General features: G+C 37.8%; 1 protein-coding gene across 10 annotated transcripts in view; it reads left to right on the top strand.

Annotated features, from left to right (window-relative positions):
• si:ch211-285f17.1 (sickle tail protein homolog) overlaps nucleotides 1–21,233 on the top strand; it is a 176,234-nt gene that overhangs the window by 95,272 nt on the left and 59,729 nt on the right. For 6 of the 10 annotated variants that reach the window (XM_067378546.1, XM_067378545.1, XM_067378543.1 and 3 more), the window contains exon 2: nucleotides 9,540–9,832. In XM_067378546.1, the coding sequence (XP_067234647.1) occupies nucleotides 9,540–9,832 (293 nt within the window). Of the gene's footprint in view, nucleotides 1–5,214; nucleotides 5,285–9,539; nucleotides 9,833–16,030; nucleotides 16,164–16,265; nucleotides 16,668–21,233 lie in introns of those variants that run through there. The other 4 variants (XM_067378547.1, XM_067378552.1, XM_067378550.1 and 1 more) reach the window with 4 other exon arrangements.

The raw sequence follows: 21,233 nt of genomic DNA, 5'->3' as shown, positions 1-21,233 counted from the left end.
GGTTGAAGGTCAAAATTACAGTTTCATTGCAGATTCAAAACGTTCTACACGATCCCAGACGAGAAATAAGGGTCTTATCTAGAGAAACCATCACTCATTTTCTCAAAAAAATTTAAAATTATATACGTTTTAACCATAAATGCTCATCTTGAACTAGCTCTCTTCTTCTCTATTTGAATTCCAGCAGTGTAGACACTACTAAGCGTATTACTGCCCTCCACAGGTCAAAGTTTGAACTATAACTTATTGTTATATACTATTGAACTAGCATATTGTTTATGACAATTTAGTTCAAACTATGATCGAGGAGGGCAGTAATACACTTAGCAGTGTCTACACTGCTGGAATTCAAATAGAGAAGAAGAGAGCTAGCTTAATGGTTAAAATGTATAAAATTTGTATTTTTTTTTTTTTTTTTTAGAAAATGAGTGATGGTTTCTCTAGATAAGACCCTTATTTCTTGTCTGGGATTGAGTAGAACAGTTTGAAGCTGCAATGAAACAAATTTTGACCTTCAACTGTTTGGTGTCCATTGAAGTCTACTATATGGAAAAAAAATCCTGGAATGTTTTCATTAAAAACCTTAATTTTTTTTTGACTGAAGAAAGAAAGATATGGACATCTTGGATGACATGGGGGTGAGTAAATTATCAGGAAATTTATTTATTTGGACCCACTTTATATTAAGTGGCCTTAACTACTATGTACTTACATTTAAATTAATCATTTGATACAATGCACTTATTGTGTACATACATGTTTTTACATTGTACTTATATTTTAAAAACACCTGCATGTAATTACATCTGTAATTAATTTCTGTAATTACACTTATAATTACACTGTTGACCCATCCCTTAACCCTTACCCCTACCCTTAAACCTACCCATACCACCAAAGCTTTCCCTAACCTTGCCTGTATCCCACCTCAATAGCTGAAAATGTGTTTTGCAATTCAATATGAACCCAATAAGTACATTGTACTTGTTTTTTGATGTAAGTACATAATAGTTAAAGCCACTTAATATAAAGTGTGACCATTTATTTAAAAGTGGACTAATCCTTTAATAATCGCATCCATGAAGATGATTTCTTCCCAAGTCCAATCCTGATTCTTTTTAACTGATGTGAGGTGAAGACCACATGTCCTAAGATTCCGTGCTCAAACTTGCTGTTATCAAGCTACGCCTTTGTTTTGAATAGACATCTAGAGAATTTTCTAGAGAAAATCCTACATATTTCACCTTTAATTGTAATAATCCTTAATTATAATAGTAATAAGTAATAATAACTGTAATAAAATTGTAATAAGATTTTTGTATGTACAAAGAGTCTGACAACATCCGGTCTGTCTGAGCCTGTCTGTGATTACATGAAGAAACAGAAAAACAGAAAAAACTGAGACAGACTAAATGCAGAAGAACTGTGGCAATGTCTCCAAGACACGTGAAGAAACCGACCTGTAAAGCTACCTGGAAAACTATGTGCAAGTGTACCTGGACAAAAGCTGTTTTAAACGCAAAGGGTGGTCACACCAAATATTGATTTAATTTAGTTAATAAAAGTTAAGTGCTAAATAAAATCTATTTATGATGTTATTTTTTAAAAGAATTCTCACTTTACAGCATTTTTACACTAATGCCTAAAGCTTTTCACAGTACTGTAGCTTTACAGGTAGGTTTCTTCTAGCATCTTGGAGATGTTGCCACAGTTCTTCTAGATTTAGTCTGTCTCATCACAGCATCAATATATATCAGGACACGGCACAGCACCAATGCAATCCCTCAAGTCCCACTCGGCCGCTTTGTGCGGGCTTCGAACCCGGGTCTCCAGCACGCTAACAAGAATGCTAAAGACCGCAGTCTCCAGCATGCCTGAGGCCAGGGGAGTGAGGTTTACTCACACAGCTCTTACTAGCTGGCCTCCGTTACATATATGTACACAGGTGATTGGTGACAGGTGTTTCTGATCATTACTCTGGTTACTCTCACCAGAGTATTGATCAACTCACATTCACTCATTGTCTGGACTCGATTGTGGTTAAATTGCAACAGACTCTCTGTGTGTGGAATTTACCTGTTATTCTGTGTTGCTATCATCATACTTTTCACTAGTCTGCTCAACTTCCAGTCATCCTTGTTCCAGTATTTCCAGTTGTATCCTCTGTATTATCACCCTCATCTGCAAAGACTGTATTATTATTCATCTGCACTGCCTCCATTTATCACTGTTCAGTACTCTCCGTTCTGTTGTTTTTCAATAAAGCCCTGAAGTTGATCCCTGTCTGTTGAGTTTATTTGTATGTATTTATGAATAAAGGTGAGATAGACTATACAGTGGTGGTCAGAATTATTGGCACCCTTGGTAAATATGATCAAAAATGACTGTAAAAATAAATCTGAATTGTTTATCCTTTTGATCTGTAATTCATAAAATTAGCAAAAATCTAACATTTCATTGAAGGAAAAGAATTGAAAGTGGGGGGAAAATCAGATTATGAAATAAAACTTTTTCTCCAAAACACTTTGGCCACAATTATTGGCACCCCTAGAATATTTTATGAGTAAAATATCTCTGAAGTATATTCCCATTCATATTTACATTTTTTTAGCACACCAGGGTGATCATGAACATGAAATTGTCCAGCCGAGACTTCCTGTTCCGCGGAAGTATAAACATGAGGAAACACAAAGGCCAAATTCTCTTAAACATTCCTCACAATGAGTAAAACCAAACAATATAGTTCTGATGTGCAGCAAAAGATTGTTGAGCTTCACAAAATAGAAAGTGGCTGTAAAAAAAATAGCTAAAGCACTGAAAATCCCCATTTCCACCATCAGGGCAACAATTGAGAAGTTCCAATCAACTAAAGATGTTACAAATCTGCCTGGAAGAGGACGTGTGTCTAAATCGTCCTAATGTGAAGTGAGGAGGAAAGTTTGAGTGGACAAAGACTCTCCAAGGATCACAGTTGGAGAATTGCAGAGATTAGTTGAGTCTTGAGTCTCAGAAAGCCTAAAAAAATTATCAAACAGCACCTACATCACCACAAGTTGTTCGGGAGGGTTTCAAGAAAAATCCTCTGCTCTCATCCAGAAACAATCTCCAGCATATTCAGTTGTCAGTCAAGACTGGAACTTCAAATGGTCTATGGTCAGATAACAATTAAAAAAAGAGCTTTTTGGCAGCAAACCCACCAGATGGGTTTGGTGCACACATGGATAAAAAGTGCCCCATGCCCACGGTTAAATATACTGCTGGATCTTTAATGTTGTGCGCCTATTTTTCTGCTGGAGGTCCTAGACATCTTGTTCAGATATATCGTATCATGGATTCTATCAAATACCAACAGATAAAAATTCAAAACCTGACCGCTTCTGCTAGAAATCCAACAATGGGCCATGGTTGGATCTTCCATTAGGACAATAATCCAAAACAAACATTAAAACCAACACAAAAATGGGTCAATGAGCCCAAAATGAAGCTTCTGCCATGGCCATCTCAGTCCCCTGACCTGAACCCTAAAGAAAATGAATGGAGTTAACTGAAGAGAAGAAGCACTAACATGGCACTGGAATCTGAAGGATCTGGAGAGATTCTGCATGAAGGAATGATCTCTGATCTCTTGTCAGGTGTTCTCCAAACTCATCAGGCATTATAGAAAAAGAGTGAGAGCTGTTTTCTCGGCAAAAGGAGGTTGCAAAAATTATTGAATAAAAGGGTGCCAATAATTGTGGCCAACGTGTTTTGTAGATAAACATTTATTTCATAATGTGATTTCCCCCCACTTTCAATTCTTTTTCTTCAATGAAAGGTTAGACTTTTGCTAATTTTATGAATTAAAGATCAAAAGGATAAACAATGCAGATTTATTTTTACAGTCATCTTTGATCATATTTACCAATTTGTCTTAATTTCTCAGGGAATTTGTCAGTGTCTCCTGCCTGGCTTGCTGCTTTCTGAGGGAACGAGATCATCTATGAGAATGTGTTTGAACAGAGCGAGTCAGATTTAAACTGGATTACAACTTGATGAAGGAGATAAAAACAGATTCTGCCTGAAGGCTTTGTGAATTCTTTGTATTGTCTTAAGGGTTTATCAGTCTAGTTACCTGAACATGCTGCCGTTGTGATCAGAGAAGAAGAGGCAAAGTCACACCCATATCACACTATCTTGTTTTTATGCTTTCATTATCCGATTAAAGTTAATTATTCAAGTAAAAGAAGACGAGGAGTACTTCTTGCCACCCTACCCCTGAAACTCATCCTAAATGTGACAGTGATTGACAGTTGGAATCCATCACCCAGAATGCCTCAGGGTTTGAAGGATCTTAAATGTGCTTATTAGAGGTTTATAGAAAGTAAACAATCTGTAAAGAATTGTGTGTGTGTATGTATGTGTGTGTGGTCCTGGTAAACCCTACGTTGTGAGGTTTACAACTTTTATTTGTTCCCCCTGAGGAAAACAGCTTATAAATCTTACCAAATTATGTTTTTTGAAAATCTAAAAATGCAAAAAGTTTTCTGTGAGGCTTTACAATTTTACAAGTCGACATGAGCTTGGTTTGGCTTATTAAACATACTTTTGAATAGTAGGATGATCAAATTATGTGGATTTTACTTTTGTGAGGCGTGAGGAAGTGTATTATGTGTATTATGAGGAAGTTTGGTGTGTGTGTGATGTAAAATTGTGTGTTAGATTCATTTATCTTATTAAATGACACTATCACCCCTTAGTCAGTAACTATCTTCAGTAATGCAATATCCCCAGCCACACAAAAGAGCACTGTCCAACCAGAAAGAGAGGGAGAGGGATGGAGAGAGATGTACATTGTTTTTAGAAGAGAGGAGATGAAAGTTTATGAGTGGGAGCACAGATACACATTCCTCCATAAATCCATTACTGAGCACAACCCTACACCCATGACCCCAAACGCACCGGGATACACACACATCTCCTTACTAAAGACACAAGCCCTGTTCGGGTTACAGCCGATTGCCAGGCCATTGTGTCTTGTGACCAGGAATTGCAAGTTACAGGAGGTGAAGAAGACTGGAAGAGAAATAAAGAGTGTTTTTACAGGGGAAAGAGAGAGGGATGTGGTTAAACTTCCTCAGCATTGTTCAGTGTGAGTTTTTTTTTTAATCGGAAGAGGAGTACTGTGTGGTTTGGGAGATGAGAATTGTGCTGTTTAGGCTTGTGGTTTGGAGAAAGTAAGCAGTTGGGAATATGTGTGATGAGAAAGAGCTTAATCAACATATTGCAGAAGGTCACTGGTGCTTTGGTAAGCATGAGAGGTGCTAATGTTGATTATGGCTGGCTCTGAGGATTTATTATGGCTGGTTTGGTCAGTTCGTGGGAAATCGAAGGACGACTAGGAGAGTACCTATTTAGAATACACTATTTATGATTAAGTGTTTATAAATTGCATTGTAGCATCTCAGGCTAAATTTAATTGTTGCATTTTCTTCTTTCCTAAGCTTTTGAGCTAAATCCACCAAACTTGGCATTAACCTTTAGGCTTGTCTGACTCATTTTACTGTTTCTTTTCTAAGTGCTCTGAATTCCAGTAGCAGACTTCCAAAGAGGTCAAAATTCCCCTTAGACTTACATTGATGGACTGCTCAAAATGGGCCAAGACTCCAACTAAAGTAAAGTCACTCTTTATCTAGCAACATGCTAAGGCATTCTATCAACACTGTACTAGCTACATGCTAACAATGCTTAGCAAGATTCTAAAACATGCTAGCAAGTAGCAACATGTAAATACAAATGGCCTTAAAACTTAAAATGATGTGAACAAAAATCTAAATATATGTTGAGAGAGAATAAAGATCAAATGCCATCCTGCATAAATGCTCTTCCATTCATATATATTTAAAATAATAGTACAACCTATTGAACAAACTGTACATCTGTTTCACATAGGTCTGTTAAATAAAACATGGGGTCTACCCTGACATAAGGAATAGTGTTTAGTTAACAAAAAAACAACAATGCAAGACTTACAAGAGTGTACAAGAGGTTCTTTCCTTTCCATGTGTTATGAATTAGCTTTTAGATCTGTCTGTCTGAGCTGACTGAACTATTATGAATTACTCAGTTTATGCATTCACAGACACAAATATTCTTATGTCTCTTTGATGAAATGACAGGCTTGAATAGGATTATAGAAGATATTTGAAACATTTTAAAATACCCTTCATTGAGTAATTTACTTACTGTGGAGCAGCCGCCCCCATTCAGCTGTTGGAGGATTACAGTTCTCTCACAATCACTTCACATTAGACATACTGTGTCAGGAAAGAAATGTTCTTCAAAACAGTAGTATTTGACTTTTAGAGGCAGCAACAGGAAGCACATTGAATTGGATACAAGGGTACAACCCGTTGCGCTTTTAAACCAATAAGGGCACAAATCCAAATTTCTTTAAATAAAGAAATAATGCAAATGTTAGATGAACCGTTATATGTAACAAAATTATCATAGCACGAAAAGTGGATGTTTTTAAACACATGAAAAATCTGTGATCTGTAACTATTCAACCCTGTCGCCAAAGTTATTTTTTAGAAAAATAATCAAACCATATTTTCCTATGATTAATGAGAAATATTTTATGAATTAAAGTTTTTAAATAACTTGTAACCAACATTTGATGTCATATTACTTATTCTGTAATGATTAATAACATAATTTAGCCTAAACATGTAACCATGTTAATATATTTTATTTAATTGTTATGTTTATTTAATGTCTATTTCTAGAAATTACACAATCACACAAAACCAGATTCAGCTGATCACATTTTGGTAACAGGGTTGCAAACCTAAAAAAAAGGTTTATAAATAAAAAAAAAAATAATAAAAAAAAACACCTAAGATGTCGTAGACCATTTAGTTTAACTTCCTGACACTATTTTAACTAAAGTGTTAAGCACTTCCTTTCACTGACCTTTTGTTGAAAAAAATATGTTCTTACTTTATTTTGTAGTTCATTTGTGAAAAGTGGCAGTACATGGCAGAAAATATAGACAAGAAGCTTAACATATTGAGAGAAAATTATAATAAAAAAGCAATTCAGAGAAGGAGACAGGAAGTAAGGATCTAGCACCTGTTGGCGAGGGCCCCTCGCTAAGCTTTACATGGGAACGTTAACGTCACCGTCACCTTTTTAGGTCTGGGAATGAGGACACACACACACACAGACTCCCGCACTCAGCATGCAGCGGGGTGTTTTCAATTGACAAGTTTCTAGAGTTGATCACGAGTGTTGAGAGTAATCCAGACTCCATTAAAGTCAACTGCTAAAGCGTCTTTCACTCATGTGAAAGGCTGTGGAATCTGGCCAACAGCTGCTCTCTACAGACAGACTCTCAAATTCAGTGTCTATATGGTCATTGTATTGGAGAGCATGGCAGAACTTGGAGAAGAGAATAGGACAGACTTGTCTGGGGAAGGTAAGGGCTGCGTGACTGGATGTAGACGTGATAAAACAAGGTTGCAATGACAGGGTTGAATGTTTGCTGTATGGGACAGGATTTCTTGATTTTCTTGTTGACTTACTTTGAGATTGTGTGTACAAGTGTGTGTGTGTGTATATAGCTTAGCAGTTATAAATAGACCTGATAGATTGCTGTCATGTGACACTAGGGGTACGGGGGAGGAGGATGGGTTTCAGGATTTCTCAGCCTTACACTCTTGAACTTAATATTCGGTAATATTATTGATTTAACTATTGGCACTATTGGATGAGAACAAAACTTGAAGTGAATTGAGCTGGATGATTTTTTTTTTTTTTTCTGCAGAGCTGCTTTATAGGCCCCGTTTACATGTGGTATTAAGATGCGTTTTGCTCGATCGGATCACAAGTGGACAATGCTAAATACAGGTGTAAACGGGGTCTAAAACGAAAGCCACTTTCAACCACTTCAAGAGAAACGCATAAAAGACACCAAAATACCACCTACTCTCCGCCTAATGACCTAATGAGTAAAAATTTTGGGAAGCGCGCTAGCAAGACAGGATTTAAACTTAGTCGGCTGAAGACCCAAGTCTAAAACTAAGACTAAGACTAAAAATGTACCAAGCACAATGTTCTCTCACCATTCCTGATTTCTAACACGCATTTGCCATGGTCTCGCGGCTGTCAGAGCAGAAACGAAAGCTGTTCTCCGTATGTTTTTCTGTCGTCTCCGGGTGCCTTCATATGTACATACAAACTTATTTTGCTCCATAGACCCTCCCCTTGAAGAAATCAGGACAGAAGTATAAAAAATACACCTGGTGTAAATAGGAATGTGCCTCCCTCGCCTACTTGCGATCCAATCGATCGAGCAAAACGTGTGTACTTGTGTAACCCTGGTTCCCTGAATAAGGGAACAAGACACTACATCATATGACGTTATGGGAACCATGGCATAGCGTCGACAGGAAAGGGAACACATCTTAATACCAGGTGTAAACAGGGCCATAGTTGATTTGACTTTGTTTCATAATTGACTAATTTTGCAAAATCAACACAGTTATTGAACTGAACTGAATCAGCATTGAAGTGATTCGAAGTGAATAACCAAACTATCTTCTTCTGTAGACCTACTTATAGCTGAATTGAACTCATTTAATAATTGATTAACTTTAAACAGTTATTGAACTTAACTTAATCAACACTGATCTGACTTCAGGTGAAGCTTTTTGGAGCTGCATTACAGCAGAATTGAATTCTGTTTGCATCATTGTTCATTATTTTCCACTGAAAAGCTGCTTTGATACAATCTGTATTGTATGAAGTGCCACATAAACAAGGTGTTGACTTGGCAATTTCAGATATTTATTCTCCTTTTGATGGGCTTTTATAGTGTACAACAGGAGCGCTTTGCGAGAGTGAACATTAGCCTACTGTTTCTCCCCAATCTCTTGGGGCCATATCTCAAAATCAGTGTAAGTACCCATTATTGAGAAAAAAATGGCCATGTTAGGTACAAACATCTGTGTGCCAGTTTCACAAAGGAGGGCAATACATCAGAGAGGCAGGTCATTCCCAACAGTAGTTTTGCTGACACCGTCTTTTCTCTTCTGCACTTCTACAATTCTTCTAGTGGCCATGACTCTGTAAAAACACTAAATATGACTGAATGTGCTTGTGTTATTTTAGCATTACATTTTAATCACCTCTAAGAAAGTGTATCTCCATTTAACTGTTTCAAATGATATTTTAATGTACGTGTCTTGTGGGTGTGTGTCACATTTGATATGAGTAAACGTTCAGTGCTAGCGTGCTGTGCACAGTTAGCTTTGTTAGGACATGTTTGCTTCTTTTGGCTTTTGGAAACTTTACCTTGTGGATGATCAACCTGCCAGCTTTATTTAATAAATCATGCCATCCTGTCCTGACAACAGTCCATCTGAGAATAATCTGTTTGACATCTGTGAAAGTTTATTTAGCCTGTGTGTGTACGTACGTAACACCCATATGTGAAGGTCCACAAGAAAAAAATTCTAATATATTTAGCTAATTATTTCATTTCATCTCTTTTTCCCCAGAGCCTCTGAAGGGTAATCTAAAGGTGACTTCCAGTGAAGACGCCGAACACCTGACCCGTAAACAGCAGGTTGTCTCCGCTAACAGCCCTGGTTTCCGCTGCGAGCCCAAATCCGCCCGGGCAGGGGCTCCACGTAGACACACTGTGGGCGGAGCGCGCAGCTCACGGGAGATCCTGGCCATGCAGCCCTCAGATATGGACAAAAAACGAGAGGCCTTTTTAGAACATCTGAAGCAGAAGTACCCACACCATGCCTCCGCAATCATGGGCCATCAAGAAAGACTACGAGAACAGGTGAAGACCACCGTCGATACTGTTTGTTGTGCCACTGTCAGCTCCAGAAGTTGTTCACTAATGTATCTGATCTATAGATGAAGTGTGGTAATAGGTGTATTTAGCATCATAAACAATGTTGAATGACAGATGAATGACAGCCCTGGGCTAAATCTCTCTACAAGAGTGCATTTACCTACATTTGTTTGTCATATAATAACCACTTATGCAATACTTTCTACAGAAATTTGTAGGCTTTTAAAATGGCAACTCAAAAATGACATGCAATTATAATCAAGTAAAAGTTTGAGCCACTTTATTAGGTACACCTTGCTAGTACCAGGCTGGATCCGCTTTTGCCTTCAGAACTCCCTTAATTATTTGTGGCAAAAATTCAGCAAGGTGCTGGAAACATTCCTCAGAGATTTTAGTCCATATTGACATGAGAGCATTACGCAGTTGCTGCAGATTTGTCGGCTGCACATCCATGATGCGAATCTCCTGTTGCACCACATCCCAAAGATGCTCTATTGGATTGAGATCTGGTGACTGTGGAGGCCATTTGAGTATAGTGAACTCATTGTCATGATGATTTAAGCTTTGCGACATTGTGTGTTATCCTGCTGGAAGCCACCAGAAGATTGGTACACTGTGGTCATAAAGGGATTGACATGGTCAGCAAGAAGTAGGCTGTGGCGTTTAAATGATGATAAATTGGTACTAAAGGGCCCAAAGTGTGCTAAGAATAGGCATGTGACGGTATCAAATTTTCATGTTGTGATTAATTGATGAAGCTTTTATCACGGTATACGGTATTATCACGACATTAAAATAAGTTGCAAAACCATTTTTGTCATAGTTTAACAGGTTTAAGAACTCTTTTTGTAATAAAACAAAAACAACTCTGACTGAAATTTTCAAACAGATTAAAATGCAAAAGAATTAGGCTATAAAGAACAACAGATAACACTTTACTCTATTTAATGCATTAACTAAGATTAAACAATAGCTACATTTGTTACAGAAAAAGTTATTTTTTGTTAATGTTTAGAAACACAACTGATCATTGTTAGTTTTATCTCAGGTCCATTAAATAAGTTATTTTGATTTTAGTAATGTTATTAAATAGTAACTAAGAAATTAACATTAATTAATAATAATTAATACTTTATAAGTATTTTTTTTTGTCAGTTTAGTGATAATGAATTAACATGTTAACTAATTAAGCTGTATGTTTTCAAAGTTTTACTGAACAATAACAAATAATGAGAACATTTCTAATCATTAGGGCATGTTGTAGTCCAGATTAAAATATAAAAATGTTTAGGTTTGAAAATAAATATCCTTTTCAGTCTTTTTTAAGTATTCAGTATTTGGTGCTGAGATGAACAACACTGAGATTACAAAAAAAAAAAAAGAATGTCTTTTTGAAGCATTTTAAAAATTTCACTAGCAGTTACTTTGTTTGCACGGTTTCCGTGGTAACCGCTGCACGCTGCTGTTCCATCAGCGCCCTCTGCTGTCAGAGAGTGAACGCGCACTTTCATTCAACTCGTCCCCTTCACTGGTTCCGCCATGTGCTTCTCGTGTACGTTGGGATTGTTTACATCTGAGCGCGTGTCCTTTTGACGCAGAATACAGCGGTGTTGTGAATTTTATACGATTGATGGGTAAAATATTCTTAATTGCCTCATAAAAAATTAATAATTGGTAATAAATTATTATTTACGGTATTCTGAAGTGCCGACGATTACAATATCGTGCATATTCATTATTGCGATTTATCGCATTACCGAATATCGGCACAAGTCTAGCCAAGAAAATATCCCCCACACCACTAGCAGCCTGAACTGTTGATACAAGGAAGGATGGATCCATGCTTTCATGTTGTTTACGCCAAATGCCGACCCTACCATCTGAATGTCGCAGTAGAAATTGAGACTCATCAGACCAGGCAATGTTTTTTCCATCTTCTGTTGTCCAATTTTGGTGAGCCAGTGCGAACTGACTGTAGCCTCAGTTTCCTGTTCTTATTTGAAGTGAAGTGAAGTGACATGTGGCCAAGTATGGTGACCCATACTTGGAATTTGTGCTCTGCATTTAACCCATTCAAGTGCACACACACAGCAGTGAACACACACACCGTGAACACACACCCGGAGCAGTGGGCAGCCATTGCTGCGGCGCCCGGGGAGCAGTTGGGGGTAAGGTGCCTTGCTCAAGGGTCTCACCTCAGTCGTGGTATTGAGGATGGAGAGAGCACTGGATATTCACTCCCCTCACCGAAAAACCCTGCCGGACCTGAGACTCGGACCCATGACCTTTGGGTTACAAGTCCGACTCTCTATCCATTAGGCCACGACTTTTTCTTATTTGACAGGAGTGGCACTATAGTGTGGTCTTTTGCTGCTGTTGCCCATCTGGTTCGACGTGTTGTGTGTTCAGAGATGCTTTTCTCCAGACCTTGGTTGTAACAAGTGCTTATTTGTGTTACTGTTGCCTTTTAATCGGCTCAAGTCTGGCCTTTCTTCTCTGACCTCTGGCATCAACAAGGCATTTTCGCCCACAGAACTGCCGCTCACTGGATATTTTCTCTTTTTCGGAGCATTCTCTGTAAACCCTATGGTTGTACATGAAAATCAGCAGTTTCTGAAATACTCTGACCAGTTTGTTTGGCACTAACAACCATGCCATGTTCAAAGTCACTTAAATCATCTTTCTTCCCCATTCTGATGCTCAATTTGAACTTCAGCAGGTCATCTTGACCAGGTCTACTTGCCTAAATGCATTGAGTTGCTGCCATGTGATTGGTTGATGATGAGATATTTGCATTAACAAGCAGTTGTACAGGTGTACCTAATAAAGTGGCCAGTAAGTGTATATACAGTACCTGTAAAAAATCAGATTTTGAAGGGTCTGTGCTTACTGGAAAAATGTTTTCCACAACCAGTGATCACATTTTTTTCTTGGTATCTGTGGTCATGTGTTTTTGTTTTCACCGCCATTACTTTGTCCTGCTGATGGTCATAAATATGGCACATGAGTGGAAAAATCACATGACAGAAAAAAATACAAACTGTGAAAACATGTCACATGAAAAACAAATATGGAATGTTGCAATACCAGCAAAAGGAAGTAAAAATTATGATCATTCACTGGTGGCTGAATGAAAGGCAACCGCCGTTTTATTACATGCAGTTAGAAGCTGAAGTGGTTATATGTTTATCACTAAATGGTTGCAATGATTACACTGAACCAAGCAAAATCATAGTAAAAGCCACTAAACTTATCTCATTGTAGTAACAGTGTCTTGTGAGTGTGTGTGTGTGTGTGTGTGTGTGTGTGTGTGTGTGTGTGTGTGTGTGTGTGTGTGTGTGTGTGTGTGTGTGTGTGTGTGTGTGTGTGTGTGTGTGTTCTATATCTATTGGACTTCCATAGGTCAGTAAAAGGTTGTCCACAGGTTTTCTTTGTTACGGATCTTGAGGTCTGAGTTATCTAGTGGCTGTTAATATCTTATAGAGGTAAAGAAAAGAAGTAAAAAGAAAAGAAACTTTTCATCTGGTCTACTTTCTCAAAAAACCCTTCAGGAAACAATAAACATATTGAGTGATGTTAGCAGTTTCTGCAGTGAATGATGCATATATGCAATATGAAAGCATATTCGGTGTATAATTATGACATTCAGGCATTTCTGTCCTTACGCTGCACATTCTTCAGTTATGACCTCAGGGATCACCTCTCAGCCAACTCATATTATTAACTCCATTTATTATATTATAAATTATTTTGATATTAAAAGGCTGCATACTGTGAAATAGTTGTCTTTCTCACTGCAACCCCACAACCAACCAAACTCTAGAGTCCCAGAGTACTTCAAGGTGCCCTAGAATTGAAAATTGAATTTACCTTTGCATAGTTAAATAATTAGAGTTCTGTACATGGGAATCACATACAGTGAGGAAACACCATTGTTTCCTCCTTCTTATGTAAATTTGATTTGTACAAAAGACCACTGAAAAACAGGCAAATCTCTACATAACACAGACTGTGATGCAAGAGTCGGGATCATTAATATATACGCTCCCAATATTTGCATATGCCAGCCCATGTTCAAGGCATTAGACAAGCCAGTATTAACATCTGGAGCTGCACAGCCGAATCATCAGATGTTCTGCAGGTAAGCAAGCAAGGACAGTAGCGAAAAATGGCAGATGGAGTGATAATAACTGACATGATCCATGATATCATGATATTTTTAGTGATATTTCCAAATTGTCTTTCTAAATGTTTCGTTAGCATGTTGCTAATGTACTGTTAAATGTGGTTAAAGTTACCATCGTTTATTACTGTATTCACAGAGACAAGAGCCATGTCGTTATTTTCATTTTTAAACACTTGCAGTCTGTATAATTCATAAACACAACTTCATTCTTTATAAGGGAGCACGAGCATTTAAAGGGGACACGCACTGAATCTGTGCATTTTTAATTACGCCCAAAAATAGGCAGTTAAAACATTGTATAATAAAAAAATCTATGGGGTATTTTGAGCTAAAAATTCACAGACACATTCTGGAGACACCTTACACTCTAAAAAATGCTGGGTTAAAAACAACCCAAGTTGGGTTGAAAATGGACAAACCCAGCGATTGGGTTGTTTTAACCCAGCGGTAGGGTTAAATGTTTGCCCAACCTGCTGGGTAGTTTTATTTAAACCAACTATTATTTAAAAATTGCTATATGGCTAGCTTAAAATGAACCCAAAATAGTTGGGAAATTAAAAACCAGATGCAATTAAAGACAACAATAATAGACAAAAGGTGAATGTTTATTAATAAGCTTTAATATTTTATTAATATAAATTTAATAGTTTATTAATATACATTTATTAATAAGCAATTTAATAAATGTTTATTGTTTAATAATTATTCATTGAACATTCATAAATGTTCATTTCCAACATACTTTGGGTTAATTTTAATTAAGCAATACAGTAATTTTTAATAAGTATAACTAATTTATTTAACTCAACTATTGTACTATAATAAAACTACCCAGCAGGTTGGGCATACATTTAACCCTACCGCTGGGTTAAAACAACCCAATTGCTGGGTTTGTCCATTTTCAACCCAACTTGGGTTGTTTTTAACCCAGCAGAGTGTAGACTTATATTACATCTTGTGAAATAGGGTTCTATGGCACCTTTAAAACAGTTGTAAATAGATTGACCTCTCATTCCGAACAGGTGGAGGTTTGTTTTATATTTCCCCCCCTTTGGCCGAAAGAATCCATTTTCAGTGTTTTGTGTCCAGCCGTTGTTGCCTGAGGTGAGAACTGAAATCTGTGCCATATATCACACTGACACATTTTTGCTGTCAGGTCATGCCTTAAAATTTCCATTTTCTATTCTGTTTCACACTAAAGTCAGAATGTTTTAGAAAAGTGACAGAAAAGTTTAGCACCGACCAAATTTTAAAGTATATGTTTCTGGTTTAACATATCAAATGTTTCTTTTATAGCACAACCCGGGATAATTTATACATAACATTTTTGGATATGATCATTTTATGATATGAAGATTGCTTTAAAACAACATGCTTTCTGTAAAATGCACTCTTTTCACTTGTTTTGCCCATACTCATCCACTCAGTGGGTCTGTGGAATGTTATTTGGATTGCCCCAGGGGGTATTAAAGAGAAAAGGTGGGGGCAGGGACCGAACGCCTTCCCACAGCGGGTGAGGGAGTGTTGCGTGTTTACTCTGATTGAAAACAAAAGGCTCCTCACCTGCTCTTAAAGACCTACACAGCAGAACAATGGAGGTGATTGACAGCTTCTCAAGAATGAGAGTACTTGGCTGTAGAGTGTGAGTGCGAGTGTGTGAGTTTGTAACAGTGTGGGCGGATATGCACACAGAGAAAGACAGGGAGAGGGAGAGAGAGAGGAATTTTGATTGGTTTAGTGCCCAGTCATCCATACACTTGACCAACCGTATCTTATTTGTATAGTCAATCATTTGCTTTTACAATACTTCACACAAACATATTATTATAAAATAATTGCACAGATCATGTCTTGTTTTAAAGGTGGGGATTGTAAATAAGTATTTGAACTGGTCAACGCTGCGTTAATCAGGTCATGATGCATTATGCGTCATATGACCTGTTGTCTTTATTTTGTATGGGCGTTCTGTATCTGACACATTGCTGACCATTGAACACTATCAGCAGGGATGTGCTGAATTGCACAACAACACAAGGAGTTTAGTATTTAGTTTAGTTGTGTAAGCCTTCACCTGTCCTCCACCTCACACTAAATCAAAAGGAGAGCCCGGGAAGTGTTGCTTAAACATGGGTAATATTTAAGCGTTTTTTGGACTATTTGTTTCAAACTTTAATATAATATTATTAATGAAAGTAGTTGAAATCAACCCATTCAGTAGTGCTGTTGTCGCTACTGAATGGGTTGTAACTCTAAAAACATGGGTGTTTTAAATGTATTATGTTAATTACATTTAGTTGTTCAAAATAATTGTCCTATTTGTGTGATGATCCGCCAGGTATTTTGGGTGGCGAGTTATAGGGATTTGAAGTCACCATAGTAATGTGTGATGTAAGAACAGGCTTGGCTCGGTTTACTAGTAGGTGAGCGCGCAGAGAGCTGCTGGGGTAAAGCGCGGAGAGGAGGGGCGCGCGACACACACACACACTCAAACACTCGCTCTCGGGCACTACATTGCGCGAACTGTACTTTCTCCAGGAATAGGGATCTAATAGGGATACTAGTATTCAACGTCCTTCCAAATTATGGGATTAATGAGAATGAGTCTCAGCTGAGGACGATTGTTTGTGGAATAAGGTAATGTAACAAATCCTCATACTTTTTTTTTTTTTTTTTAAACTTGCAGTCTATTTTATAAACTCAATGCATTCGCCAGCACGCACGCTGATGATCGCGCGAGCGTCTCCAGTTTTGTTCGGAAACTTCTGAACTCAGTGCGTTCTGTAACTAGAGAATGCGCGCGCATGTTTGCTGTTCTGTATGTTACTGTTGCAGTAACCCGATATACGATTCATTCTGGAGTGTGACACGGCTATAAAGATGCGGACGAGAAGGAAGACAATGGCAGGGATCTGCTGTTTCCATCCAGGTGTGCTCAGTGGGCTTTTGGAGTGGGTCGTGGGGTGTTTGTAAACTTCTTAGGCATCGTTTGGATGTATTTCGTTGGCTGTTCCATCATGCCCGTTTCAGATGATAAACAATGATAGACTTCTTGAGATGTGGTTTTGTGTTGTTTTTCCTGCTCTTGTCTGCGTGGGAAGATATGAGGTTTGGAGTCCAGGCTTTTGGGTTTGTTGTTGGAGTGTGCTGTTTACAGTTTACAGTAGTAGTTTGTAGGTTAGCTTCAACTGGCTGGGTCCCAGTTACGAATTATGGGATGGGGGCGGGGCTTCTAAACGCAGAACGTTCTTATTTGGTTTTAAATGGTTAGGGGAACGCTCTGTGTTTGCTAGGTCGTGCCCGGGCACACTGCATAGCAAGCAGAGTTGGGTGAGTTACTTTCAAAATGTAATACATTATACATTACTAGTTACAGTTACTGTCATTTTTATTTGAATGTAATTAGTTACATTATAATATTACTGTTTCTGAATTGTAATGTGTTACACTACTTTTGCGTTACTTTTGAGTTACTTATACCAAAATAACCACAGAATTATGTAGTTCTTGTCCTTTTCTCTGAAAATAATGGGAGTAGCTATGTCCATCTCACAAAAGTAGAATCCGATCTCAACCTTCAAATTCCAGCAGCAGGAACATTTTACCCGCAAATTTTTTTCTCTGGTGCTGGAATGTCTTGCGATGTTGGTAAAAATAAAACTAACACCACTTAATTTCAGGTTAAAATGCTTTGTTGTAATGTGCATAACTGAGATTGTAACGAGTATAATATTGCCCAAATTTTATTAGTAATGCTTTTTATATTACTGTGTTACAGCAAAAAGTAATATGTTACTGTAATATAATTACTTTTGTAATGCGTTACTCCAAACTCTGATAGCAAGTACAATGCCATACCAGGTAAGCTATTGAGCAAGTTTACTACATCAGAAAAGCCAAACTTATGGTGCTGGTTATGTGAAGCAAACGTGAAAAAGTGTTATTTTACAAATCATGCACTGTTGTATGCAAGTGTAACATAGTATTGTGGAAGGGAGTGTATAAAATAATCAATAGTCTGGTTTAGTAATAATTTGTCTGAAAATAAATAAAAGTTGTTGGTGTTTTACTGCCACTAGTGTTCATTTCATCTGGAAACTACAGTGAATCGACCCTTCACCAGGAGTTTGATTGACAGGCGATCTAACCAATCATAACGCCGAATCCACCATTTTGTCCGACATAGCAGTCAGGGGAGTTAGCAGATTAACGTAGGTGGACTTGAACTTGAAAAATGGTGTGTACTGATGTCTTTCTGCGATTGAAACAACATTCCTTCTGATGTTCATTCATGTTTATTTGATGCTATAAATTAACTAGTAGGAAGAGATGATCGGTTCACGAGCCGCTTAAACTGAGGAGCTACAGCGATCTGTCACGACAAATTAAAGAGCCACAAAACGGTATTTATTGTTTAAATTTCCTTAAAAATGACACATTTAGAAATTTGATACTTTGTTTCATATCAAAAGTAACCTGCTCTGTCTTGTCTGTTGACGCATTGTCAATGATCTCTTTGCTCTGCAATGTATATTTCACTGCGTGAAAACATTATGTGTGGCGAGAGATCGGCATGGCTTGTTGGACGTAGCAACAGTAACTAAAGGGGGTGGATCTTTGTGAACGGTCAATTGTATGCAATTTTTTGGAGCTTTGCAAAAACGCGCCCAATGTGCCCATGTTGGTTAAATTAGGTATTACAACATGAAGCTAATTTTCAGGTGACCTGACAAAACATATAGCTCTTTAGAACATCTATGGTGCTGTAAAGAAGCTGTCAGCATTTGCTTTCAAATTAAATGAACCGTGTTATAGTCTATTAAAAAAGCCGTTTGGACCTGTTTTGAAAGCTTCACTAAGATTTGTTCTTATTGTAGATTTTGACAGCTAATGCAATGACTTTATCACTCACATAGGGCTGTGCATTCTGGGTGGAATCTAGGCTTGGTGCCAGACATTAGGCTGATTAGAAGTGTAAGATTAATTTTTACATTCTTTAGAAAGAAGAATGTTCTACTAATTAGTGGTTGAATGAAACACTGTTGTTTATGTTTGAAACACTAATTATACTGCATAATTATTCGCACCAACTGTACTGTATTATTGAGTTGTTGGGTGTCAGAAAAGAGAAGCACAGTATTAGCACAGTTTTCTTGTTGATGGTGCAGTCCTGATCTGGGGCCAGCTTCCTCAGTGCAGTTTAACTTAGTGCAACAACCCCGGCTGGTCACAGATCAACTGCTTGGCACCTTCCCAGCTCTCCATCATTTCCGTTGTCTACCGAGAGCAGACATGAGTGAATTGATATATTAAAATGTTCAGTTGTGGGTCATTCCGGGGTCATGAGCTCACACTGGAGACGCTGTCAGTTCAAAGAGTGAGTGCAGTTTCAGTTTTGCATGTTTGGCTGCTTCATTCCCATGAATGGTCCAATTTCACAGGGCCATGCAAATACTATGGCAGCTGCTCTGATGGGGATTTGATGCTCATTTAAGCATGATGTGCAGAGGAGCCAGCCTGCTATGCAGTGTTATGGTGGGTGAGAGATACTTCCATTATGTGGAAATCACTGTACAAAATAAGAACAATGGGGCGTCTTCTTGATGTGTTTTTTTTTTTTTATGGAACTTTGCACATAACATTTAAGAGGAGGTAAATAAATGTTTGCAGTTGTGGCCTAATGGTTAGAGAGTTGGACTTAAAACGTTGTGGGTTCAAGTCTCAGTACCGGCAGGAAATGTAAGTGGGGGGAGTGAATAAATAGCGCTCTCCTCCACTCTCATTGCCCCTGAGCAAGGCACCTAACCCCCAATCACTCTCCAGGCGCCGCAGCAAAAACTGGCTGCCCACTGCTCCCGGTGTGTGTTCACTACTGTGTGTGTGCACTTGGATGGGTAAAATGCAGAGCACAAATTCCATCACGTCACTTTCACTTAACATCAGTCTCTGGTCCATCAGTCTTGTGACCCAGTCACAAGCGTTGATGATGTCAAGCAAATCAGAGCTGTTTAGTTAACATTTTCTGATTAGACAATTAAAGTGCTCAATTCACATTTGTTTGTCAATGAAATGCAGTATATGGAAATAGGTGGAATGTAGATAAGATGTTTTTGAAAGAAGTCTCTTAAGTTCAAAGCAGATCAAAATACAGTAAAAGTATTATTGTAATTTAAAATAACTGCTTTAATATATTCTAAAAGGTATTTATTTATGTGATGACAAAGCTGAATTTTCAGCAGCCAAAGTTCAAGAGAACAGCATTTATACAATTTAATGTGTCCTTGCTGAATAAAGATATTCATTTTTCTCTCTTATAGAGAAGGTGTGAGCGATGCTAAGTGTTCGCAAAAGTGTTTTGTCTCAGTGTTAGACAGGTTTGAAAAGTAATTTCCAGCATATATATACCTCAGTGTAGTGACTAATTCTGTTACTATTTGTTTCCTCTTTTTCTTTTATTCTGCTCTGTTGTTCCACTCTTCTCTCTCACCTGTACCTTCCCTTATTGTGTTATCTGAAAGATAAAATTTCTCTTTCTTCTTGTGCCTTTTTGAGTCATTGTGTATGTGTGTGTGTGTGTGTGTGTGTGTGTGTATCTGTGCGTTTTTCTTATGTGAGTGTGTGGCAGTAGCCAGTGTCTAGTGATGAGAGGGGTGAGTAAGTGACTGTCCTCTCTGAGGTTGAGGTTGACCAGGCCCTTTCTTTGTGGATCAGTACCAGACCAAAGACCAAGATGAGGAGTTTCATTTTGCTGAGTGGAGCCAGTTTGGTTAAAGCTGTAGTTTGAGATTGGGAACAGTGATATACAACCCGAATTCTGGAAAAGTTGGGACGTTTTTTTTTTTTTTTTAATTTGAAGAAAATGAAAACTAAAAGACTTTCAAATCACATGAGCCAATATTTTATTAACAATAGAACATAGATAACATAACACATGTTTAAACTGAGAAATTCTACAGTTTTATGCACAAAATGAGTTCATTTCAAATTTGATGCCTGCTACAGTTACAGTTGGGAGGGGGGCATGTTTACCATGGTGTAGCATCTCCTCTTATTTTCAAAACAGTTTGAAGATGTATGGGCATAGAAGTTATGGGTTTCTGGAGTTTTGGTCTTGGAATTTGGTTCCTTTCTTGCCTGATATAGGTTTCCAGCTGCTGAAGAGTTTGTGGTTGTTTTTGATGTATTTTTCATTTAATGTTGCTC

The sequence above is a fragment of the Chanodichthys erythropterus genome, chromosome 23, assembly GCF_024489055.1.
Source record: "Chanodichthys erythropterus isolate Z2021 chromosome 23, ASM2448905v1, whole genome shotgun sequence".
Taxonomy (NCBI): Eukaryota; Metazoa; Chordata; class Actinopteri; order Cypriniformes; family Xenocyprididae; genus Chanodichthys; species Chanodichthys erythropterus.
The sequence above is the reverse complement of the archived record's forward strand: the minus strand, read 5'-3'. Positions and strand labels throughout refer to the sequence as shown.